At 43.6% G+C, this 26,436-nt stretch overlaps 1 protein-coding gene across 7 annotated transcripts in view; it reads left to right on the top strand.

The window, feature by feature from the left end:
* UACA (uveal autoantigen with coiled-coil domains and ankyrin repeats) overlaps positions 1–26,436 on the top strand; it is a 47,437-nt gene that overhangs the window by 12,422 nt on the left and 8,579 nt on the right. For 5 of the 7 annotated variants that reach the window (XR_009758926.1, XM_061594939.1, XM_061594940.1 and 2 more), the window contains exons 2-15: positions 9,307–9,440; positions 13,070–13,158; positions 14,562–14,626; positions 15,572–15,629; positions 16,667–16,737; positions 16,833–16,939; positions 17,364–17,545; positions 18,187–18,227; positions 18,588–18,677; positions 20,302–20,409; positions 21,888–21,920; positions 22,324–22,422; positions 23,234–23,270; positions 26,196–26,251. Coding sequence is in view for 6 of the 7 variants with exons in the window: in XM_061594939.1 (XP_061450923.1) it covers positions 9,307–9,440; positions 13,070–13,158; positions 14,562–14,626; positions 15,572–15,629; positions 16,667–16,737; positions 16,833–16,939; positions 17,364–17,545; positions 18,187–18,227; positions 18,588–18,677; positions 20,302–20,409; positions 21,888–21,920; positions 22,324–22,422; positions 23,234–23,270; positions 26,196–26,251 (1,170 nt within the window). In the remaining variant the exon portion in view is untranslated. Of the gene's footprint in view, positions 1–4,162; positions 4,559–9,306; positions 9,441–13,069; positions 13,159–14,561; positions 14,627–15,571; positions 15,630–16,666; positions 16,738–16,832; positions 16,940–17,363; positions 17,546–18,186; positions 18,228–18,587; positions 18,678–20,301; positions 20,410–21,887; positions 21,921–22,323; positions 22,423–23,233; positions 23,271–26,195; positions 26,252–26,436 lie in introns of those variants that run through there. The other 2 variants (XM_061594944.1, XM_061594941.1) reach the window with 2 other exon arrangements.

Consider the following 26,436-nt stretch of genomic DNA (forward strand, 5'->3'; position numbering starts at 1 on the left):
GATTGTGAGGCTTTGGTCATTTTCAGTCCTAAGAGAACTTGGCAAAAACTTGAGTTCTGCAGAATGAAAGAAGAAACGGGTCCATTCTAGTGGTGGTCTTGATTCTTGCTGTTTGGATAATTGAGGAGCTGGAAAACTCCAAACCTCTTAGAAGCAGAACTTATTAATAGCCTTTATAGCTGACAGCACCCAGTGCTTCCAGTTTGCAGCAGCTGTAAGCCCTTTCCGCTGGTGATATAGGAACATCCTGTCTCATTTTACCCAATTTGCAAGAGTTATCCATGTCCTTGGTACAATACATGCCACAAATGCCACTTTCTTTCTACCTTTACTGCCAGATGCTATAAGTCTTTTATATATAGATACTATATATAAATTAAATAAATAAATAAATAAAAACAACTTAAGTTAGGATTGGCGTACTCTTTAAACAACAAGGGTCACATTGGATGTATTGTAAATGCACTATGAAAGCACAAAAGAAGTGTAATCCCACCAATGGTTCCAGCAACTGTCTTAAGTTATAATGCTTCACTAGGACTAAGCCCCCATGGAACACTGTAGAACTTACTTCTGAATCCCCATGCACAAGATTGAGCAAGCCTAATGAACTCCTTCACATTTTTCAGGGTCCAGGGGTCAGTTTCCCTGTTTTAAAGTTCTTGAACTTGCAGGAGGTTGCCATGATCAGCATGTAAGAGGCACGCAACTCAGGCTGTAATAAGGCTGGGATGAAGCATGTCTTCTCATTTATATTGCCCCCATTGCTGCTTCAATGTGCAACAGTTACTTCGGTCCTTATTCTTGTTTCATTCCGTAGTCTTGTCTGGTTTATCTACCCAGTTTACTTTCTTCACTCCTCTCACTATAAATGTTCCTCACATTCCATATTCTGGTCTACAGGAGTCTGATTTAACTTGCTCCCTGCCTCTTGGACTCAAAAACATGTAGAGCTGGAAGTAGGCTTGAGGTTCCATAGACCAAATATGGGTTCCCTATATCTAAATATAACTTTAAAGTTGACAACGAGGACATTGAACTTGTCAAGGATTATCAATACCTCGGCACAGTCATTAACCGACATGGAGACAATAGTCAAGAAATCAGAAGAAAGCTAGGACTGGGGAGGGCAGCTATGAGAGAACGAGAAAAGGTCCTTAAATGCAAAGATGTATCACTGAACACTAAAGTCAGGATCATTCAGAACATGGTATTCCCAATATCTATGTATGGATGTGAAAGTTGGACAGTGTAAAAATTGGATAAGAGAAAAATCAACTCCTTTGAAATGTGGTGTTGGAGGAGAACTTTGCGCATACCATGGACCGTAAAAAAGACAAATGGGTGTTAAAACAGATTAAACCAGAACTGTCACTAGAAGCTAAAATGATGAAACTGAGATTATCATACTTTGGACACATCATGAGAAGACACAATTCACTAGAAAAGACAATAATGCTGGGAAAAACAGAAGGGAGTAGAAAAAGAGGAAGGCCAAACAAGTGATGGATTGATTCCATAAAGGAAGCCACAGACCTGAACTTACAAGATCTAAACAGGGTGGTTCATGACAGGTGCTATTGGAGGTTGCTGATTCATAAGGTTGCCATAAGTAAAAATTGACTTGAAGGCACATAACAACAAAAAATATCTAAATATGCCTCACAGAGTCATTAATACATCTAATACCACAAACCATCCAAAAATAAACATATAAAGACCACAGATCATCACACACACAAAAATCATTATCTGTCAGAGGCCTCTTCCCCCGGAAAACCAAATGCAAGCAATTTAAGCCCAGAAGGGATATTTAATTAAGTATACCTTTATGGTAAAAAGACTTGCATAAAAAAGAAAACCATTACCAAAAATCATAACTACTGAATCTCATTGTCTGTAAATTATCTAAATCAGTGGTAAGTGTTCAGAGGTCCAACATCATAGTTATATTTGTCATCCCAATAAATAACAACATTGCGTATTTCTGGATACTTTTTTTTGCATTATAGATCCCTCTCAAACCTAGTTCCAATATTTAATTTTTTGTCATGACTCCTATATTCCACACTTTCAAAAAACCTTTTGGGGAAATAAGTCTCTTCTCCAGACCCTTGAACAGCCTAGAGAAGTCCTTGACTTCAAATGATGCTGCAGCCCTACAAGAGCTGGCCAGTAGAACATTTTTTGGCACGCTGGAAGTTAGATGTGAAATTCACCTGGCACTTGCTGCAGGAAGGACGTAAGATATATTGCAGCAGGTCAGGCAAACAAAAATATTTTTAATATCTTTGGAGCAAATTTAACTCTCCCCCTCTGAACTTCTTAATATTACAAATCCAACTTGTGATCATACAGTGACCCGCTGGTCCAGTTTGTATAAAATTCTTCTGACCGTTCCAGTTTCATTTTTGCTGGAATGTTGTTTCATGTGGAACTCCTGCTGGGCTGCAGCTGACTTCCTGGAATATACACTTTTACTAGTTCTCTCTAATGTTGGAGCAGGGGATGTGGCACAGGAAGGAATTCAGCTGCTTCTTTCCAGAGCTGGGAGAAGTGGATGCACTTCTGCCTTGCCAGGAAAGCTAGTCTGATGGTAGGAAATTGCCTACAGCCTTTGCCTCCTTTGTCTCTGAAGCCATGCAGTTTTACAGGGGTAGAGCAGAGGCAGCTGGGGGTGGGGAGAGTTTTGCTTGAGGTCATCCAGTGGACTGGTGGGTCAGCAGGGGCGTGTGCTGCCAGAACCAAGGCTAACAGTTCATCTGAGTCTCCAAGTGCCTTCAGTGTTTAGTATGCATGCCCACTTGGGAGAAAGTAGTGCCAAAGTTAGCTAGCCTGTGCAGGTCTGGTGTGGAAAGCTTAGGAGACTAGACATGCCTGGTAGGTCTCCTGAACATTCCTGCAGTCTCTCTGGAATGATTCCTTTGCGGCACTCTAACTGAGCCAGGCATGAGGCAAACCAAAGAAGCCTGGTCAAAGGTTGTTCCCAGCCTTGGATTGCTCACCATTGCCAGAGTAAAAGCAGTGCAAGACCTTATTTAAGCAAACATTTTATGGCTGGGGGATGACCAAGGGCTCCCCCCCCTATTTTTAAGTTTTGAATGTTGTTATCCATGATTTTTTTTATATTTTTTGCGGTGTAGGATGGAGGAACTAGGGTTCACCTATTAAATGGACAAATGTGCTCTGGTCGACAACCACCCAACCTCTTCACAGGGCCTGAACTACTATTTGGACCTTTACAAAAAGGGTCATCTCAGCAAATTATATTTTCAGTCCCTCTGTCTGATGTCTTAACAATCTGGAGGGCCCCAGTGTATTTTCTGGGCTGTGTTTGGACCATTTGGTATGGAAGATTCAAAGTCGATGTCACCCGAGTGTGCTAAAGATGGCATGTTAAGTGTGTGCCTTCCTTGTTTAAATTGAAAACAAGAGAAGGGAACTCTGCATCTCTGGGTCGGTTAATCATTGCATTGCCTATTTAACGGTTTGACAAAGCTCCATGGGGCTTCTCAACTAGCCAGCCAGGAGACAGCCTGGCAGCAAAAGTAAACTGAAACCTCCTTGCTTTCAGAATGGGGTTCATGCTTGTAAAAGGAGATTTTATTTATTTATTTATTTATTTTAAAAAGTAGAGGCACGTGTGTCTTCTAAATAAACGCCTGAGATACTTTTGTCAAAATAGACCCCTTGCATTCCTCTTTGCTTGGGTACAGGTCATATGATCACAAAACTGCAATTGGCACTAAGCTGTTGGGAGCCCATGCTGGTCACAGGGGTTCCTGCCACTGTGGAGAGTGCCCTATTGCAGTGGCTTGGAATTTCCTTCGGAAAACGTCACTTCAAAGCTAATGAGGTACAGTGTATTTGCATCTTGGAGGGAGCTGATAGCCCTGGTTGGCAGTGCATATTGCCTATTTGCAGCAGGATCCGTTTGTGCATTCTTGCCTTGCTGGCTGACAGCAACCATCGCATATTACTCACCGGTTGAGCATGCACTGAATGTATTATTAGCTATTTCTTTCGATCACTCAGCTATCAAGTACCGGGCAAATCAAAAAATAGCTCTGGACTGGTGTGAGACTGTCTGCATATTGTTTACAGGATATTTTGGAGTTTGGCAATATGTACCATGTCTGAACTGCAGAGGCAGTAGTCGACACTATGGCACAGAAGGAGCAAAAACAAAAGCCACGTTGATGTAGGGCATCCTTCTCAAGTGCCACGCAGGGGCAGCACTTGGCACGGCATGCAGGAAGGGACGGGTACATAGCAAAGCCTGTCCCTAGAAGCTGCTGAGTCTTTCCAAGAGGGATGAAATCTGAAGAAGACCCTGAAGATGGAGAAAGCATGTCAGGAGAGCCAAGCTAAGAGATGGCTGGCCAAGATGAAAGCAGACGGGCAGCAAAATTACAGGTTATGAAGGGCAGCTGCCTTGGACTCTGGCTGGCCACTTCCCTTCTGGTAGCTGGGTGCCAGGTTCGTTGTTTGCTCTCGGCACCAAGGACTTGGGGACTCTAGGATGAGTTGCTGGTTTTCCTGTGCCCTTAAAAACACAGTAGGTATTGCCTTGCAGTAGACCAACTTTAACCCTTCGGTCATGATATGGCCTGAATTATGTCTCCCCATTGTAGAATTGTTTGCACTTGTAACTCTTTGAGAATTCCTGTTAACTTACACCTGTGTGTGTAGCAGACAGCGGGCAAATTGAAGTGACTGATAATCTTGGAGCTGAAATCTGGTTTGTAGATTTCTGTTCAGAAGGACTTGTGCTTTTTATTTTAGAAAGCCTTTTCATTGTAATCCTATTATTTATTGTCTTACATTTATATTGTACTTTTCTTCCATAATGGGACTTTCCATCTTAACTGCGGCAGATTCACTGTTTGCAGCCCTCCAGGACTTCATTTTGCAAGGAGTTTTTATTGTAATTATTTTATAGTTACATGAATAAAAACATTACAAGGAAAGTTTCCATTATAAGGAAACTGGGAATGGCTGTCACAATAGTTCTAATTCTTTATACTTAATATGCTGGAGCATTTGTGGGCTGTTATTTTTCAACGAAAGAAAATATTAATCGCCTAGACTTAGATATGGTAAGGGTGTTTAGAGAAGGAGCAGAGGTCAAAACATTTATTTCAATCTGAGTAATGTAGAAAGGGATGGATTGCTTTTGTGCTCTGTCCTAGCATGCTTTTGTGCTAAACAGAAATGCAAACTGCCAGTTCGTTAGTGATGTGGATGTGCAGGAACATGGAAATGGAAGCCAAAATAGCATTTCCTCTTGCTTCCTTCTTCTTGAAATGTGCCTGCCTTCTTGTACTTCCACACCTTGAAATTATTGCTGGAACTATTTTGGAGTGAAAAAAAACTTCATTTTGCTGCAAATGCTTGGTCCCAGCCCCAAGATAAAATGGGAATGTGTGTCTGTGAGGGGGTGGGGTGCACATGTTTTGGAAGTCCAGTAGATGGGAAGGAGGTATCTTTCCTGTGCCTACCAGTTCTCCCTTGCAAATGGCCCACAAGAGGCTCTTAATCCAGACTAATGTATGCCTTCAGAGTCCTAGTAATGGTGGGACCTCAACATTTTCTGTGAGAGATTTTGCAGGGGAGAATCAGCCAGTTGGGGAAGGCTTAAACATCCCTACCTTCTGATTCTTCCTTCCCTCCATAACCTGCATGAGCATTATGAGGGAAACATAAGTGTTCCTAACTCTGTGTTCAAGTTTCTCTTGCAATGTCTGGTATGGCCTTCAGATGTTGAGAGTATTTTGATGCTAATGGTTCCAAAAAGGATTCAGTAAATCAGTGTTGTCTGTTTGCTCCTTTTGAAGAGCCTTAGAAGGGAGTGGCTCAAGCCTGAAGACTAGCAGGGCTGAGATGAAAGCTGGCTGGCCCCATACCATCATAATCCTATACAGGCCAGAATTAGCTGTGGGATAATCAAATATGACGTCTGTTGGCTTTTGTGCAGTTTTTGCCCACTGACTCTGAGCAAGAAAAACTTGCCATGAATGTATTGGGAGTCCTGCTGTGGTCTAAATTCTGGATGAAAAGGTACACCTGCACTCGCAGACAGACTTGTGGGTCGCTGTGTCCCTCAAAGATGCATTTCTCAAGCTATTGATAACATGGGAATATTTGTGTGTGCATGTTTTTAAATCAGGTTGCTGGGAGAGGAAAGGTTTAAATACCGTTTTTCCTAGATTGCTTTAACTGACCTGCACATCTGTCCTTGTACATTGGAAGCAATTTCTGATTTACAAGGGAATGAGCCGAGCCTGGTCTTATACATGTAGCAGAATGAGACAACTGGTTGCCCTGTAAGTGGCAACCCTTATTTGAAGCTCCCTACATCTGGTAAACTAGCTCATCAGGGAGAGGAGTTGCTAGAATTTCCTCGCTGGTGTACTAGGATACCTGAAAGACCAACTTATCCCTTATATACCCAGTCGATCACTGCACTCTGCAGGTGAGAGTCTCCTGTAGATACCATCTTATCAGGTGGTCCATTCTCACAACATAGGAAACGGACCTTTAGTGTGGTGGCACCTACTCTGTCAATATTAGACAGACGCCATCTCTGTTATCTTTTCGGTGCCTGTTGAAGACCTTCCTCTTTCAACTAGCCTTTTAAGTTGAGACCTTGTCCCAGTCTGTGTTGGAATTGCTTTTTAATATGTTTTTTAAACCTTTTTTAAAAAACAATGTTTTTAATTTTAAAAAATGTTTTTAAAGGTTTTGTTTTAATGTATTTTAAAGTCTGTTTTTATGATGTTTTAAAGTGTTTTTAGTGCTTTTGTTTGCCTCCCTGGGCTTCTACTGGGAGGAAGAACGGAATATAAATCAAGTAATAAATAAATAAATAAATAGTCTAGCATTTGCTCCAGGCATGGCAGCCACAGTTTCTCCCTCTTGTAATTTCCTGTCACTAGCGGGGTACATGTCCAAATTGTACTATTGTGCTTTCATGTAACACTACAGCACCTGCTGCAGAAAGAAGATAACATGCTTTGGAATGCATTTGCTTGCTGTGTAGTGGGAAGCAGAAAAACAAAACAGTTGCTTCCACATTCAGTGGGTCACTTCACAAATGGTATTTCCTGACGGTGAAATGACTTCACCAGAAAAAGCGAGCACTCTGTAATGGAAGAATGGCACCATGGATTGATTTTTCCCTTTGTGGTCTAGGCATATCTGTCAAGAAGCTACAGCGGGCATTAGTTTTGGTTCCTTATGTACATTTCCAGAGCAAGCTACACATGCTAGCATTCTTTGGCAGGAAGACACTGCTCTAAATCCAGGCAGATGTGTAATCTACATTTGAGAAAAATAACACTTGAAATAGGCCCAAACCCAGAGAAGTGGGAAGTGGAAGGATCTCAAAAACAACACATTCCTGTGCAGTTCAAATGCCGCCATTATCCTTTGTTGTTGTTTTAAAAAACATGTACTGCAAGTCTTTTGTAGGAAAGGAGGGCTTGGGTGGGCTGAAGAGGAGAGATTGTCTTGGAATCTTGAGGAAAACCTGCTTGAAATCCCAGTTGCAACCGCATTGGTTTTTCTTTCCTAAAAACAAGAAATGCCAAGTAGAGTGGACAGCCTTGTTCCTATCCTAAGAAGGCACCAAGGTGGTCTGACTGCAAGTCCAAAATGAACGCAGCTGTGCCAATTAACCCAGACCAGGATGCTCTGGGAACAGAAAAGATCTCTTGATTGCTAAACTGGTCTACAAATGACACCATAGACAACCTCTGCGTTAGAGGAACTGTAGTTAGTTCTGTAGGAAACTAGGATTCTAGGAATGCCACAGGAGCAGAGGAAACAGCTGTATGTGATGTCAGACTCCTTGTCAATCTCCCCAGCGGATGGGGCGGCTGCGGCCCCCCAGATATTAGTGGACTCCCAACTGCTGCTGTCTCTAACCTTTGGTCATGCTGCCTGGGAATGATGGGAATTGGAGTCCAATGATGCCTGGAGGGTCCCCACAGGTTTCCCAGCCCTAATTTAGCTCATTGCCGTCTCTGCCAGGCAATGGCTTTCCAATTCTTGGTCCAGGAAGAGGCCTTTCCTGTCACCTGCTGCATTGGAGACGGGGGTGTGGTGGCGGTGGCAGCAGCCTGGCTCCTCCCGCTCGGACCTGCTGAGTTCCCCTTCTCCTCTGCCATAAGAGCCAATGGAAGACTTTTTCTCAACCCAAAGAGGGTTGCAGTTGGGGAGAGAAGAGCTGACTCTGTTCTCTCCAGCTGTGATCTCCACCTCCGCTGAAAACTCCCTTGACACCAGTATAAGGCTTGGAAAATAGCTTTCTTATAGCGTTCTCTCTCACACACACACGCACACGTACACGTATGCTGAAGTTAGCATATTTTGTATTTTTTCTTTGTGTACGTATGTATTTAAAATTAAGTTAAAATAGATGGTTTTCTTCAAGCCTATTTGCATTGAGTAAGGGGTGATCTTCCTGGAGAGTGCAGCAGGTGAGGGAAGGGTTAACCCTGCAGTCTACAAGAAGATCATTTCCCCCTCCAATTAAGCTAAAACACTCCCCCCCCCAGTTAATGGGGTTTGCGTGTGTATGAACAGGGTGGTTTATAACAGATGCTATTGGAGGTCACAGACTTATATGGGCGCCATAATCGACCATAATCGACGTAAAGGCGTATAACAACAACAATGTGTGTGTGTATGTATGTATGGTTTGCTTGTGGAGATGGCCCTGAAGGGGCAGCCCAGGCATGATGTGGCCCTTGGACTGAAAAAAAGGTTTCCCATCCCCTGTGCTGCCTGTTTATTTCTTTGCTTTTAAACTGAAGCTGCCAGTTAAGATGGGACCTTCTTCATCTCTCATAACATTTCAAAGAGGCGTTGAGCTGCAGAAACATCCTTTAGCTGGCTTGTTAATCTGCTATGTGGGAATAATATTGTCTGCCAAAGTGGACTGCTAAAGTCATGTGGGCCACTAATTGGAGAATACCAAATCCTTCATAGTTTGTTCAGTGTTTGGATTTTTCTTACTTCCCCTTTTAAACCAATAGAATAATACATGGCACTAACTGCTTTAGTTCTTTGGATTGTTAAAGCCCAGGTGCAGTGCTTCATGCGGCTCTTCCAGCATAATTGATTTCTGTTTCTTAGGTGGGTTTTCTCCTCCAACCACATGTCAGATGAGTAACACTTCTTTCCTCTCCCATGTTTTGTCAACGTTGGGAGTCTGATGTGGGGAGTGGCCATTTTTCTAGTATGCCTGAGTGATTGGCACCACTGGGCACTAAACACCTTTGTCCTGTGTTCTTTCCACAGTTGACTACTGACTGGAACAAATATGATGATCGGTTGATGAAAGCAGCTGAACGGGGCGATGTGGAGAAGGTCTCGTCGGTCCTTGCCAAGAAGGGAGTGAACCCCACCAAATTAGATGTGGAAGGGAGATCTGCGTGAGTAGAAGCAAGGCTTTTGACATCTCCTTCTCTGGGCTTGCAGAATTCCCTCCTTCTTCCCAAGCCTGCAGCCTGCCCATCCACCCACCCACTAGCTTTTGCTGCCTTTTTGGAGGGCTTGGACAGACGCTTGTTTTGTGTCTGGCCTTCATTCTTGATGGCTTGTTCCAAATTTTTGAAAGGGGTACTGTTGTTTCTGTTGGATCTTATCTAATGAATGTTTATTTCCTGTAAGCCTCCCTGAGCCCTGGAAAGGTGCCATAGTAATGTTTTAAATAAATAGAAAACTGTTGTGGCTTGTATCCTGCGGAAGAGCATTTTATGCTTCTGCACATACAGGGCGTGTTTGGATGTCATGCAGAACTGTGTAAACATATGGTGCATTGCAGGGGTGGGAGACCTGTGGCCTTCCCCATGTTGCTGGGCTACAACTGATATCCTCCCTGATTTTTAGCTATGCTGACTGGGACTGATGGGAGCTGTAGTCCAGCGACACCTGGAAAGCAACACGTTGGGGAAGCTGTACTAGATAAAAGTCTTCATTTATACTGTAATTGGCAGCTGATCCAAAAGGAAGGAACTGGGTGGCCTTTGCCTGTTTTATTAAAAAAGATAAATAACCACCACCTGTACAGGCTATAGGGTGTGTTTGTGCTTTGCTTCCAAATTTGCTTGGGATGAGAAGAAAAGAGCTTGTCTTTCTCATGTGGTTTGTATTACTTGTGTGGTGTCTGTCCCTCTCCCAAATAACTTTTTGTTTTGCTCTGTGAAATCCTGTGCATAGACATAATAAAAGGGGAGAGATTTGTGGTAACTTCAGAACCTTCTAAATAGCCAGTCCAAAGAAATTGTAAATAGTAGTCTCGAGTTACTCCACAGAGCTGTTTTCTGTCTTAAATGGTAAGTGACAATGGCATTTAATGCTAGGGTTACTCTGCACGGCTTGTATTGAATACCTTGTGGTGAGTGACTTTGTCTGGATGGTCGTACTAGATCATAGCCTGCATTTCCTCCCCCAGAGTTTCAAAGGTACTCGGGCACAGATTTCCACGTTCTGGAACCAAAATTCAGAGGCACAGCTTCTCAGCATGGCTATGAACTCACTGGTTGGTGATGAGCAAGCTGGCAGCTCATCCCCTTTACAGACACAACAGCCTTGTAAAGCAGGCCATTGTTGTAAGAGTTACTGAGAATTGCAGCAATACCTGGTTTTAGATTTTGTATCTATTTAGTAGACTGAAAGACAGAAATCTAGGGTTCTCCTTCGTTTCTCTTGGCTGTTCAAAGGCTGCCTTTCCATTAGCTTCCCGAATATAGTTTAAAGTTTCACAATATTATGATGACTATGATTATGGTATTAACGATGATTACGGTGATCATTTTAATTTAATTTATGAATTACTTCCTATGAAGCATCCCAAAGCTTACAAAATAATAACATATGTAAAAGAATAACAATTAAAAAGCAGTTGTAAATACAAAAACAGCTTAAAAGATTAACAACTCATACATAAAATCAATTCAAATCCAAGACAGATACTGCCTGGGGTAATGATTTTAGAAGATTGTTCTCCTGTTAAATGATTTAAATGGCAATACTGTACTCGCTTAACCTGGTAATAAGTCCCATTGAACTCAAAAAGAACTCAAAAATTCAGAACAAACATGCATAGGATTTTACTGCATGTGAGAGAAAGACTTCCAGTGATCTCATTTCCTGAGCTGACAGAGGTTGTTTTGGATTTGGTGTTGAGACCCCTTAAGATGGATTGTCCTGGGGGGGGTCTGTGTGCATGAGGATACCGCCAGAGCTGCTCAGGACTTCATGGCCACCAGGATAGTCACGACACTGTTCCAACATGTCATTGGCGCACACAGCATGTAGCCAGACAAACTCTATTTGGTTTTCTCTATTGGGCAGGAGGATGGTGATCAGAAAGTGGGGCATTTTTTAATATCTGGGCCCTTGACATGGTGAGATCACTTCCTATTGAGGTTTAAACTTTTCCCAGCCTTACTCCTCTGTGAAGGTGGGGGCCAACAAAATCATGGAGAGTTTTTGGTTCACAGTAGTGGGCGCTCCAGTGTGAGAGAGATTGTGGAGTTCTTGATAGCACACTGTGGTATGTCTGTGAGACACTCTGATTTCCTCTTTCAACAAGCCTTTGAAGTAGACACCTTGTCCCAGTCTGTGTCTGTGTTGGAATTGCTTTTTAATATGTTTTTAAAGCTTTTTTTAAAAAAGATCCTTTTAAAGATATTGTTCTAATATTTTTTAAGGATGTTTTGTTGTAATATATTTTAAAGTCTGTTTTTTATGATGTTTTAGAGTGTGTTTTTATTTGCCGCCCTGGGCTCCTACTGGGAGGAAGGGTGGGATATAAATCAAATAAATAAATAATAATAAATAAAAGCTGATTGCAGTTGCCATGATCTGGATTCTGCAGATAATGCAGTTCAGTTTGTGGAGACGTCCCAAGCACCATCCAGTCCAATTTCTGTGGATAGCTTTCAGTTGTTGAGGCCTGAAGATGTTTAGCCAAGTCCGGCTGGCAGCTCGTATGCTTGTCCTTTCCTTCCTGGCTTATTATGTTGAATAACAAGGCGGTTTCAAAGGCCTCCCTGAGAGTAGGGGCGATGTCAGCTCCCTGAAAGGAGGCCATCCTTTGCCTACTCTTGAAGAAACCTAACCTGGGCCTGAAGACGTAAACAAGTCTAGGCTGGGTGCTAACATCTCCTCCTTGGGCAAGGTGCTGGAGCAGGTGGTTGCTGGGCCACTCTGGCTCTTCAGTTGGGATCCAGGCCCGGGTTTGGAATGGAAACTCCCTTGATTGGGTGAGGGCCAATAAGCTGAGACTCAGTCCAGATAAGATGGAGGTAGTGTTGGTTGGTGGGTCATTTGCCCAGTTGAGTGGTGTCCAACCTCTTCTGGAGGGGGTTGGTTTGACTGATAAACTAGCTGTGATCTTACCTGGACTGGGATAGCCTTACTAAAGTTATCCATGCTACGGCAATCTCTTCTTTGTAATGCATTGTGTATGGGGCTGCCTTTGAAGACAGTCTGGGAAGGCCAGTTTGTTCAAAATAGGGCTTGTAGATTCTTAACAGGCTGGACTCCTTGATTGTTTTATGCCAGTACTTGCCACCCGCACTGGCTTCCAATCATTTTGGGGCCCAGTTCAAAGTGTGGGTTATAACCTTTAAAGCCCGTAGTGGCCTAGGACCAGGTTACTTGCAGGATCACCGTCTCCTGCATGTACCTGTCTGGACTTGAGAGCACATTGGGGGTTAGGGTCTTTTCTGGATGTGCGGTGGCTGGTTACTTGAGGGAGCACCTGGTTTTGGAGAGAGGCTCACCCGGCACCCACTTTTTTTTTGGTGCCAGGTGAGCACTCTATTTTACTCTCCAAGGCTTTTTAGAAATTGTTAATTGAGACTTTAAAGCATTTTGAAGGTTTGGGAACTTTGAAAGCCATTGCTCTGATTTTTATTCTCTGCTGCCTAATGGTTGTTTAACATGGCTTTTGTATTTTTGTAGTATTGGATTGTATTTTAACATTTTTAGCATAACCTTGTATACAGAAATATTATACATACAGTTTCTTACTTTATTTTACTTCGTTTAGGTTTCATGTTGTAGCCTCAAAAGGGAATCTCGATTGTTTGAATGCCATTCTCATACACGGGGTTGACATTGTAGCAACTGATGCGGCAGGTATGATTTCTTTTTAAAAATATAATAATTGTCTTGTGATAAGATTTTCCTAAAATGAGATTATGGAAGATGTTGGGCAAACTTTTTTATTGATTGCTTAAAACTGCTGAGTGAACATGAAAAGTGTTTGCTCTAAATAAGGTTCTAAGAGTTCCTTAAATGCTTACCAGTGTGCCTGTTGCAGGAATGGGGACCTTCCGGCCCTCCAGATGTGGCTGAACTACAACTCCCATCAGCCCTAGCAAGCATGGCCAATGGCTAGGGATGTTGGGAGTTGTCAGTTCAGCAATATCTGGAGGGCCAAAGGTTCCCCACAACTGGCCCACTGGATTCCCAGCAGCCTTTTTTATGCCTTACATCCTGTGGGTGTGGTGGCGACTTACTGTTGGCAGCAAATGGGAAGTCCATGCAGAAACAAGAGGTTGTGGAAGAATTTAAATTATTATTATTATTATTATCAGTATTATTGTTTATTTCTACCCGGCCTTTTGACCAAAAGGCCCTCAAGGGGGCTTACAAAAAACACAAATATAAAAATACATCAGTAAAAACAATACAATTTACAATAGGCAATACATAAATAAATAAATCTTTCAACTTCCTAGGAGAGAGGGTCATGTGTCTAGACCCAGCCCAGGGTTTGATCACTTCTAGAGCCAGGTCTATTAAGAAGAGTCTTACACCCTCATGGGTTGTTCAGCTTCACTGGTAGCAGCGTTCTTTTCAGTTTTGGTTGGGGTATGATCTGTACTTGAACTCACGTCAAATGAGATGCTTGAGGTGCCTTTACCATCACTGATTGATTGGATGTTCAAGGTAGATTGACATCAAAGATTGATGTCAAAGAATCCATTGCGCCCCCATGCAGGTTTCTGGGGGCCCTGGCACAGGATCAGTGGGCCCTTGTCCCCTCCCTTTCCTCCTCTACCCACATTCCTCCTCCCTTGTGGCCCCACCCCTTTCAAAGAAAACAAGTCTTTGCCAATATTGCAACCCCCTCCTTAGCAACCGCCCTGGCACTTCTATTCCCTGGCAGCAGTGGTGCAGCTGAGCAGGACAGATGCTGTTGCTGTAGAGCTGGCAAGGCCTGCCTGCGCCACTGCCCGCGCCACTGCCCACTGCTGGGCTGCGCTTATCCCAGGAGGGCCCTCTGGGGCCCTGTGTGAGATCCTGGGCCCTTGGGCTAGTGTCCCACCTGGCCATGTGCTACTGCCAGGCCTGTCCCCATCCCTTGTGTATTGCTGTGTAAAACATAGTCATTGCGTTACACTCAGTATTTTTACTCCATCTATGTGCAACACACAATCTCTATGTGTATAGGTGCATGGGTAAACATTTATTGAACAGATGCTCTCGCATGTCTTTCCTGAATCCCATTCAGTGTTGTCTTGTCACTTCTCTAGGAAGGAATGCTCTACACCTTGCTGCGAAATATGGGCATGCGCTCTGTCTGCAAAAACTGTTGCAGGTAATAAATGCTTGTCAAATTGTTCATAAGTGCTGCATGTAAAAGTGTGTGTGCAGACCATGATAGCAAAGCTCTTTGGGTCGGGATGGTTGGTGAGGAAACTGTGAAGAATCCCATAAGAGCCTGCCTCACGCTGCGTCAGACTGCTGGTCCTTCTACCTTAGGATTGTCTACACTGACTAGCAGTGGCCCTCCTGGGTGTAAGCAGTCTCTGCCAGCCCTGCTTGGGGATACCAGGGATTGAACCTAGGACCGTCTGCGTGCAAGGCAGATGCTCTGCCATGGAGCTATGGCCCTTCCCCACAGGGATTTGAACACCTTCAACTGTATTGTTTTCAAATCAGGATGCTGAAGAAATCTGAATAAACGAGCAGGAACCTGAGAATCTTTGTATGCCAGAGTAGATATAAGCAGGCAATGCCTCTGCTTGCGTGGAGCTTCCTGTATCCAGTGTGCATGGGGAAGGATCCTAGCTCAGTGCATGTAGAAGATCCTATGTCTGAAACTTGAGAGAACCGCTGCCAGGTAGTGTAGGCCAGCCTTCCCCAGTCAGGTGCTCTTGGACTGCAACTCCCATCAGCCCCAGCCAGCGTAGCCAATGACCAGGGATGATGGGAATTGTAGCCCAAAGCATTGGAGAGCACCAGGTTGGAGAAAGCTGATCTAGACAGTACTGTGCTTGTTGGACCAATGACCTGATTCTGTATATGGCAGCTTCCAGTGTTGTACCTGCAAAGTGATTAGTTGGGAATTTTGTTAAAGCGCAGTCAATGCGTATGCTGAAAACTATCTTTTAACAGTTTGGCACTGAATCTTATTTATTTGTGTCTTGAAATAATTCCCATCATGAGATAGCTGCTACTGTTATGAAACCTTAACACTAAATGTTCAGATTATTAAATAACGGGCCTAGTGTTGATGAAATGTGTTTGGCTGTTCTGACAGTACAACTGCCCTACAGAAAATGTGGATCTGCAGGGCCGCACTGCTCTTCATGATGCAGGTAAGGTATGCTCTTCCTTTGCAGCAATTGCTCTTAATGCCATGCCCAACCAGGCATGCGAATAGCTACTCGCTTGCCGCAGATGGCTATGACAGCCTTTCCCAACGTGCTGCTGTCCAGATCTTTTGGATTACAACTCCCATCAGCCCCAGCATCAAATGATGCAAACATCTGGACAGTAGCAGTTTGGGAAAGGCTGGTGATGCAGTTCTTCCCAGACCACTAGCTTTTGGAAAGAGGGTTACTTCTTTGTCACACTCTTTCTGTGCCTCAGATGACTAATAGAGATATAGTTAGGTAGGTGAGCTACTGGCGACATGCATGGGCTAATAGTTTGTGCAGACTTTTCTGCAAGACTGGTGTTAAAAGCTCTGTGTATGATTTAATCAAAGCATATCAGCTGTGTCCTGGCTGAGCATTTCTTGTTAGAAGAGTTTTATCTTGGAGCCAATGGCTTCTAGATAGTCACAGATCCGGTGATGAATGAACCCTAGTAGTGAAATCTTGAGGATGCAACTTCTCTATGCCACATGGTCCCTTTCCCCAAGTGGCCATATTCAGTTTGAGCCCACAAGTGCCATAACAACTTTATCAAGTCTGGTACTGCTTTAAAAGCTCATTGTAGTAGCAGCCGTCTAAGCTCCACTTTTTGCCTCATTGAATAGTTTTTCAGCCAGCACCAATGAGAGTGGTGCCAAAACGGACTGTGAGGTCTGGCTCCCCACAATGCAAGGCCCAGCTTGCCCCTTGTCACATGAACATTTGCTGGCAGATAAAGGTAAAGACATCTTTAGATAGGCCTTGGCCCATAAGCTGACTTGTAAATATGTTGAAATGGGTGGTTGACTGGTTGCTTTTGTTGGTGTTTTACATGTTTTTGTATTCTGTTGATGATTTACTGTATTGCATTTTGTTACATTGTGTTTATATTACCAATGTTAGCTACAGTGAGTGCCATTTGATGGAAAGATGGGATACAAATTTAACAAATAAATATCCCTTTTGCTGGTGATACACTGTTCTTTTGTTTCCCAAAGCGATGTCAGATTGTTCATCCAGCATCCAATTGCTGTGTGACCATGGAGCCTTGGTGAATGCTAGAGATGCAGTAAGTCTTGCATAGACCCCTCCAAAGTCCTTCCCCTGGATTTGTCAGGTTCCTTGTACCCTTTCTTTATAATGTGTTTCTCCCCTTTCCTCTAGGACGGAAGGACGCCACTGGTGCTGGCCACTCAGATGTGCCGTCCAACCATATGTCAGCTTCTGCTAGACAGGGGTGCTGAGGTCAACGCAAGAGACAAACAGAATCGGTAATGCATTTATTTAGGATTTGTATGTGTGTGTGATGTATCTGCATAGTTCCCAAAGAACACTCTGTGGGGGATTCAGACAATGAAGCTATTGGATACAAACTTGGGATGTGTTGGTCAGAAGTGAAGAAATTTGTTCAAAAATAGCAACATTCAAACTGCTTCATTTATTTATTATTTATAAGCCAATTCATTTGTTAATAGATTGGCATCAGTGTGCATGGCAATTGACAGATAACCTGCCTCCCTGCTGGCCTGGTTCAAAGATAACAAGCCATGGTTTACGTTATGTATATGAGCCAGCATGAACCTTGGACTTGCTTGCTGTCACCTTTCCTCTGAGCCCAAGGGAGGAGATTTAAAGCTTCTATTCCTGGTTAGGAACATTCCTGATTGCACTTGTGGTTTCTTCTTCCATCTTCAGGACTGCCCTAATGTTAGGCTGTGAATATGGCTGCAAGGATGCTGTGGAGGTCTTGCTCAAAAATTGTGCAGATGTCACTTTGGTTGATGCCCTTGGCCATGACTGCTCCTACTATGCCCGGATTGGTGATAGTGTTGACATCTTGGCTGTCATAAAGGCTGCCATTGAGGAATCCAACAAAGGTACATCAGCTTTCCTTGTGACTGGGAAGGTGGTGGTAAGAAAAAGAGAAACGTTCCTCTCCTGATAGGTCTAGTTCCAGGTTTTGGCATGGAAAATTGCTGCTAGATGAACAACTTTTTGAGTTTTTATTTGTGATAGGCTGGAAGCCTGTTCCTGGAGCCTCTCCTTGTGATAATCTATGCTTGCCACCCATTGTTAGGGAACCTGCTATAACAAATTCTTTCTTCCAGATATTAGCTCTTTTGCTTTATAAACATGAAATTAGAATATCAAATAGTGTTTTTTTCTATTCTTATTAGGTGCTTTTAAGGGATTTATTGTTGGTTTTCTCTCAGGGTGTGTATCCTTTCTGGATCTTGCCAAAGTGTGTTAGACTGAATGTTATTGTTTGTAAAATATTAATTAACCCTTTCCCAACCTAGTGCCCTGCAGATGTTTTGGACTAAAACCCCTATAGGCTGTGGGAGTTGTATTCAGAAATACCCAGAGGGCACCAGCCTGAGGAAGGCTGCATTCATAAATAGTTATGTAAATTGATAAACATTTTCTCACCTTTTTTGGAGTGTTACATTTTGACTAATCTTCTACATTGACCTGGGTTGAATGTCTAAAGTGAAAACACGTTATGCTCTATTTTTAGCAAGTTACGAAGTTATGAAGAAAGGACAGCCCGTACTAAAGGTAAGAATTCTGTATGATTTAATGTTTAAGTCTTGGAAGAATTGTTGTGAGTTCATAACCAAGATGGGTCCTGCCCACTGGGTATTTATTTAGGGGGAGGTTCTGCCCTAGGCAGGGTCCTGCATTGTCAAACTCTCATACATCACATAGGGTTGTGGCCCTCCTCAAAATGAGCAGGGCCAGCCCTCTGCTGTTAACAGCATCACCTCCTGGGCTGCTGCCTCCATGGACCGTCAGTTTGCTGAGATGAATGTAACTACCGGAGGATCTCTGACAATGCTACAGTTTCTGATAGCATGGTTATGGCATGTCTCTTCCTTGCTAAGGTTGGCAATTCTGTGTTTTAATGGTGCATAACAGGTGACCAACATGCTGCCAAAATGGAGTCAACCGGGTATGTTGGAGGAAACAAGCTTCAAGCCGTATCAGAAGGAACAATGGAATGTCCAGGTAAAGGAAGAGACTTGGGCGCTGTGTGGGTTGATCTCAAGTGAGCAGGTTTTAGAAAACTCTGGGGAATATAGAGTTTCAGTTAGTACATCTTTTAGATTTGCTCACAAACATCTTCTCAAAATCCCACAGGTAGCTGTGAATACTGGGTTCTTATTCCAGCAGGCATCTTGAAGCAGTATTTGGTCTTATGATGACTTTTTACTGTTTTGTTTTCTGTATGGTTTATTTTTATGTATACTTCCTAGAAATGCTAAGAATTAAGTGGGATACAAATGCCTTAAATAAATAAATACAAGTTAAGTGGGCGAAATGCACAAGTAAATGTAAGGGAATTGTGCTGGGATCCTCACACACAGTTGTTTAGGTATTTGTTTGTGCTGTATAAGCCCTAGCTTGGAGCAAACAAGTTGGAATGCAAGATCTCGATGAGGGCCATTTTGGCGCTACGTGGCTTCTCCTCCCACTCTTCTCATGTTGTTTGTAGCTTTAACTGAATGGCTGTAGCACTGCCTTCCCCAACCTAGTGCCCTCCAGATGTTCTGGGCTACAGCTCCCATCAGTCTCAGCCAGCACAGCCAAAGGTCAGTGATGATGGGAATTGCAGTCCAAAATATCTGGCTGGTATCAGGTTGGGAGAGGCTGCTCTAGAATAATAGAATAGTAGAGTTGGAAGGGGCCTATAAGGCCATCAAGTTCAACCCCCTGCTCAATGCAGGAATCTAGTTGCTTAGAGATGACCCTTAAGTGAAATGATTACAAAGGCAGCCTCATTGTGGCCAATTACTCGTTATCATGACACCTTTTTTCCTTTTAGTCTGGGTGTGAGAGAAGCTGCCTGTTTTTTTAACTAAGCAGAGTTGTCTGTGATGTGTGGCCTGAGCAGTTCAGTGTTTGGCATATCCAAAATAGCTTGCAAGTCAAATGCCAATGGAGGGAGTCTTGCCTTTATGGCACAGAGAAAAAAGGCTTCGTTTTAAGTATCTCTAAGAGCTGCTTTTCCAGCTGTTGACAGGCTTGAGATAAGCAGCGGTTTTGAAGTGTGGATGGCCTCTAAGTGTATGGATAAGGAACGAGGGCTGTTGCTGGCCATCTGCCATATTTAGGAAGAGTGCCTACTAGTGGCTGCAGTTAGGATTTATTACATCTAGAGATGGACACATCTGTCCATGTCAGCTTCCTGTTCATGCAATCAGTTTGCCTCCATTCCACATCAGTTGGTGAATGTTTTTAAAGTGTGCATGAAAATTCACACATCTTCACGTGGATTTCTCCTAAAACACACATTTGTGTATATAATTTTGCCTAAAATTTGCATTTTTTGCAGGCAGTTCTCCCTAATATAATGCATATTTGTATGTTATTTTCACCAATGTGTGAATTTTTGTGTGCACTCTTCCATGGTATATACTTTTCTGCACACATTTTATTTGGAGACTTGTATCACAAAATTGAGAGCAGTGCCTATTTCAGAGGACAGCTGTGTTATGGTGTGAATTTGGGAGGCTTGCATTAAAATGTGAATGGAAAGAATCACTTCCCTATCCCTAAGTGCATCTATGGATTGCTGTAACGATGTCAGTGGTAAGTGATTTAGGTTTTAAAATGTCCTTCTTGTTTTAAGGAATTGGAAAGAGAGAATGAAGACTTGAAAGGCAGGTTGAGGGAAATCCAACAGGAACACAGAATCCTACTGGAGAGAATAAATGGTCTGCAGCTACAACTGAATGAGGTAACACAGCACAGTTTGCAATGGCTCAGAGGGCTCTGCCACGATGATAGGGTACTTTTCCAGTGCTTTCGTTGCCTTTGTGTTTGCCTCCAGAGCAACCACTTGCGGTTGGTTTGCCCCTGTACAGATGGGGGCACTGGATGAGTTTGGCCAAGGCCATGCAGTGGTAAAGGGGGGGGACTTGAAACTTAACTGGAGTTGATCTCTGGCCTGGAGCAAGTTGCTGTCTGTCCCCCCAACTCTCTCTGCTTGTGTTTGAGAATAAAGGGATGTCAGAGTGGCGCATCCTGCCTGGCATTTCACAAGGAAATGCCTCATCCTGCCAGGCGCTGAGATCTCTTCAGTCCTAGCCACTTTCAGTGAGGCTCAGGCATGTCACCTTTGGTATGGCTAAGGCAGGGGCATCTCAGTGGGAAGCAACAGGCCGCAGCTCTCAGATTCTGTCTCTCCCCTCCCCCCAAAAAAGATGGTAAAATACTTTTTTACTTCACAGCAGCCTTTCCCAGCCTGATGCCCTCCAGATATTGTTGGACTCCAACTCCCACCTTCTCTGACCATTGGCCAGGCTGGCTGGGGCAAGTAGGGGGTGTATGTGAATCCCAACAATACCTGGAGGGCACTAGGTTGGGGAAGACTGCTTTTTGGAGATCATGTCTGCAGATCTCAACTTGCTGTTGAATCTCTGTTCCCTCTACCATTTTGATTCCCTTTCCCCCCACTCAGACCCACTGCCATGGGGGGTGGAAAGACCTTTACTCTTCCTCTGTCCCAACTTGCTTATTTTTTGCCACCTGCTTAAGTTTTTGTGTAACTTTTAAAATCATTAACTGAGCGGCCAAGAAAGGGAAGCGGGCTGAGGGTGCTTCACCACCCTTTCTCCCCCTGCATTTCTAAAAGGTTCTGAGTAGGGCTTTGTTGTTATGGTGACATCGACAACATCTAGTATTCTAAATGGTAGATCAATTCTTGCAAAAAGCTTTGTGAAGGGGCAGGGAGAAAAACACATTTTCTTGGATTTCTAACCAGCGTTCCTCATAGACTTGAGAGCTGTGTTGACAGTTAGTAAGGACTGCTAAATGAAGAGGTTGATCTTGCTTCAGATGCTTAAATGCTGGGCTCATTCTGGGAGGAAGGTCAGGATGTTAATGTAATAAATAATAATAAACTCTGGATGGTTGTGTGGTCTAGAGGTCAATTGGTTCATCAGCCAGAAAGGGCAGGAGGATGGGGAGGGAGCTTTCTCCATCAGAGTATGTTGCTTTCAGTGCATGGATTCAGTGCATGAGTGAAAGGAGGAAGAATCTAACTTAGTGGATTTATATCCTTGCCAATTCTAGAATGAAGCAGAAAATGCAGTGAAAATCACAGAGGCTTTGTCAAATGAGTCATGACAAGAATGTTGGTACTCGTGAAGTTTTGTATAAAAACATAAAACTTTTAGATATAATTTTAGCATCTGTTTCTGTTCTTTGTTGCAGGAGCAAATGGCTGCTGATGATCTTGAAAGTGAGGTAAAGAGGAAACGTTATTCTTCCCACCCTAAACAATTTGTTGAGAAATCAGTTGGCTAACATTTGGTTTCAAATGACAGAAGTCGGGAAGAACAGAGAATGCTTCCTGATTTTAGAGCCCTTTATTTTTGGGGCAGTTCTGATACAGTGTTTGGTATACACAAAGCTTCCAATAAAATATGCTGCCATAGCTCCCTAAAGTCAATGCAAGAGTCAGATAACCCTGTAGCAGGGGCCAACCTTGTTGTGTATATCAAATCTATGGAGGTGCTGTCGGCTGGAAAGTGTTGTGGAAATCTCCAGGTTGTTCTTTACCTTTGCCCTGCAGGATTTCCATATGCATATTTCTCGGTGCTTAAATATTGCCAGGTATGTCCCATGATGATCTGTTGCTCACTTTCAGAAGGATGAGCTCAGGAGGCTTCTTTCTGCAAAGGAGAAGCATCAGGAGGAAAGCTTGCGGGTGCTTGAAGCTCTGAAGGCAAAGCTGAGATCCTACGAGGTGCGTCTTCGACGGGGAAGCCAGTCTGTTGTTGTTGTTAAATTTATATGCAGCCTTTCCTTCGGGAAGCAGCCCAGGACAGCAAATAAGTGATGAAATGCTAAAAACAACTATAAAACATCTTAAAAACAAAGCACCTTAACAAATATATTTGAAATAAAACATCTTTTGAAAAAAATATTTTAAAACTTCTTAAAACAGTTCCAACACAGACACAGATTGGGATAAGGTCTCTATTTAAAATGCTTGTTGAAAGAGGAAGGTCTTCAATAGACAACAGAGGCAGTGCCTGTCTAATTATTTATTATTATTTATTTATTATTTGATTTATATCCCGCCCTTCCTCCCAGCAGGAGCCCAGGACAGCAATACTTAATACTTAACTAATAATTAAGCGGAGGGAATTCCAAAGAGTGGGTGCCACAACACTAAAAGGTCTGCTTTCTGTGTTGTGCGAAACGGACCTCCTGTTGAGATGGTATCTGCAGGAGGCCCTCGCCTACAGAGTGCAGCGGTCATCTGGGTGTATAAGGGGTATGGGGATCTTTCACGGAGTCAGTGGGAGCTAGAAGCCATGTTACTGGACAAAAAGGCTGTCACTAGAGGGCTCAGTCCACTGAAGGTGCCTATTGCACAGGCTCTGTTCAAATGAATAAAACAGGGCTTGAAATGAAGGAAAGCTTTCTGTGTATTGTAGCTACAGTGATTATGAATGGAATCGGAAGAAGCAAGTTTCAATCTAAAAACCTCAGCACTTGTGAATGGTATCCATCAGTTACTTACCTAAACCAAATTCCATATTTTATTTAAGGGTGACCACGTAGGATCTGGAAGCAGTTTTGGTAACAGTGAGTATCCCTGTTCCTTGACACCTTGTTCAGAAGGAGAATCAGACACTGAAGTTGTCTCCACTGATCATTTTCATAGTTTTTTCATTATTTGCAACTGTGACTTCACCTATTTCAATTCATTTGCTGTTATTTTCTATGCTGTGTAACTTTTTAAAGCTGTTTTTCTTATGTTAAGTATATCACCTTGAGAGATACGTTGAAGGCAGATTAAATGATGATAATGATGAAGTTAAATTAAGATGTATACACTTAGGTAGGTAGGCAGGCTATTTCCCAAACAGTGTTCCTACACGATTTATTATCCTATTCTTTAGGCAGTGTAGTCCCGTGAAGAGAGAATTTGACTGGATACAGGAGATTTGGTCTTGCCACCAAAAATGATTGCGGGTGTGCAAGTGTGGTGTGTGTATGCATGTGGCAGCCACTTACAAATGGGTAACTTAAGGTTAAAAACTTCAGTGAATATATCTGTTTATCTTAGGTGCTGTTTTTATGGTATGTTTGTAAATCACCTTGAGACATGTGTAAAAGGTGATTCAGTAACAATAATAATAATAGAGCCAGGATGGTGAACCTCAGGGCTGGGGGCCAGATGAGGCCCTCCAAGCCTTTCTTTCCAGCCTATGGTACTCTCCCTAGGCCAAACCCCTTCTTTTCAGGCCACCCCTCTTTAGCCCAGGCCACATCCCTCACCGGCACTACTCCGTGCCTTCCACAAGTCCTTTTGTTTGGCTCAAACATGCCACTGGACTGTGATTTTATTTCTTGCTTGTTTGGATGGGGGCAAGGAGCGGAAACTGTGTCATAGAGAAACCTCTGACTTTTTAACATGTGGGTGGTATGTAGGCTACTGTGCAAAGGTACGAATCTCATCTGTTCCATCCGCTTTTATTTATTTTATTTATTTATTTATTGTGCTTTTATACCGCCCTTTAGCAATAAGCTCTCAGGGCGGTGTACAACAATAAAAACAGGTTAAAATACAAGTGAGTATAAATAAAATGCACTATAAAACATATGTGAAAACAAGATTGCAACAAAAAAATTAAAATTAACATTTGAAATTTAAAATTTAAATTTAAAAAGCCTGGGCAAAGAGGTAGGTCTTTACCTGACGCCGAAAAGATAATAAAGAAGGCGCCAGGCGTATCTCGTCAGGGAGGTCGTTCCATAATTCAGGGGCCACTACTGAGAAGGCCCTAGTTCTAGTTATTGCTCTCCAGGCCTCGCTATGCGTTGGAACCCGGAGAAGGGCCTTCGACGTCAAGCGCAGCGAGCGGGTAGATACATAGCGGGAGAGGCGTTCCGCCAGGTATTGCGGTCCGATGCCGTTAAGGGCTTTATAGGTAAGAACCAACACTTTGAATCTGGCCCGGAAACATATTGGTAGCCAGTGCAGTTGGGCCAGAATAGGTGTTATATGGTCAAATTTCTTTGTCCCAGTAAGAACTCTGGCCGCAGCACTCTGCACCAGCTGAAGTTTCCGAACCGTCTTCAAAGGTAGCCCTACGTAGAATGCATTACAGTAATCCAATCTAGAGGTTACCAGAGCATGGATAACTGTGGCGAGGTTCTCCCTGTCCAGGTAGGGTCGTAGTTGGGCCACCAGCCGAAGCTGGTAGAACGCATTCCGTGCCACCGAGGCTACCTGAGCCTCCAGTGACAGGAGCGGATCTAATAAGACCCCCAAACTACGGACCTGCTCCTTTAGGGGGAGTGTAACCCCATCTAGGGCAGGTCGGACATCAACCATCTGGGCAGAGAGCCCCTCCACCAACAGCATCTCAGTCTTGTCAGGATTGAGTCTCAGTTTGTTAGCTCTCATCCAGTCCATTATTGCGGCCAGGCAGCGGTTTAGTACATCAACAGCCTCACCTGAAGAAGATGAAAAGGAGAAGTAGAGTTGCGTATCATCAGCATATTGCTGGAAACGCACTCCAAATCTCCTTATGACCTCACCCAGCGGCTTCATATAGATATTAAAGAGCATGGGGGACAGAACTGAACCCTGCGGGACCCCATATTGGAGTACCCAGGGATTCGAGTAATGCTCCCCAAGCACCAACTTCTGGAGACGATTCTCGAGATAGGAGCGCAGCCACTGCCAAGCAGTGCCTCCAACTCCCAAATCCGCAAGATGCCCCAGAAGGATACCATGGTCGATGGTGTCAAAAGCCGCTGAGAGATCCAGGAGAACCAACAGAGTTACACTCCCTCTGTCTTTCTCCTGGCACAGGTCATCATACAGGGTGACCAAGGCTGTTCCTGTACCAAACCCCGGCCGAAAGCCCGATTGAAATGGATCTAGATAATCAGTTTCATCCGAGAGAGCCTGGAGCTGGCGAGCGACCACACGCTCTAAAACCTTGCCCAGGAATGGAACATTTGCTACCGGTCTATAGTTGTCAAGGTTTTCAGGGTCCAAGGAGGATTTTTTTAGGAGCGGTCTCACCACCGCCTGTTTCAGGCAGGGTGGTACCACTCCCTCTCGTAAAGAGGCATTGATCACCTCCTTGGCCCATCTGGCGCTGTCCCACTCCTGGCATGCAGCCCACCAGAAGGCTGCCCAAGGGGGGACTTGGCCCTTGGGCCAAAAAAGGTTCCTTGCCTCTGCCATAGATCTTTTATGCTCAGTGTTTTCAACAGACTGTTGAGATTTGGCTGCTTGGCTCCAATTAGCAGGTGACATTCAGCCCTCCTGCCGTGCCCTGGGGATCCAACACCCTCCCCGTCAGCAGTTCACAAATTATGTGACCTGACCATGGTCAGCTGTTTGCTGCAGGGTCTTGGAGGCAACAGCTGTCTGTTTGGCTTATAATAGTGCAGGCTCAGTTGCGTCTCATAAAAGAATAGCAGGGTTTACATAGACATCTTGCTTGTACTTTGTCAGATTAGACTGAATATGTTCATTTTGTCTTTCTGGAGGGAAAGAAGATGTTCTCCTTAAGCAGGGCTCAGCGTATTCTGCAGAACAACAGGTAACCTAACTTATTGGCTCATCTGTGTGTTTTTATTTATTTATTAACATATTTGTATACCACTATTTCATTTTTTTAAAAAGCAAGGCAGTTTACAACAAATAAGCTGTATAATAAAAACCATTAAAAATACAGTAAAGACAAGGTCAGCTACTGGAAGTCGTTTGTAAATGCCACGTGGGCAT

The sequence above is a fragment of the Rhineura floridana genome, chromosome 14 (assembly GCF_030035675.1).
Source record: "Rhineura floridana isolate rRhiFlo1 chromosome 14, rRhiFlo1.hap2, whole genome shotgun sequence".
Lineage (NCBI taxonomy): Eukaryota > Metazoa > Chordata > Lepidosauria > Squamata > Rhineuridae > Rhineura > Rhineura floridana.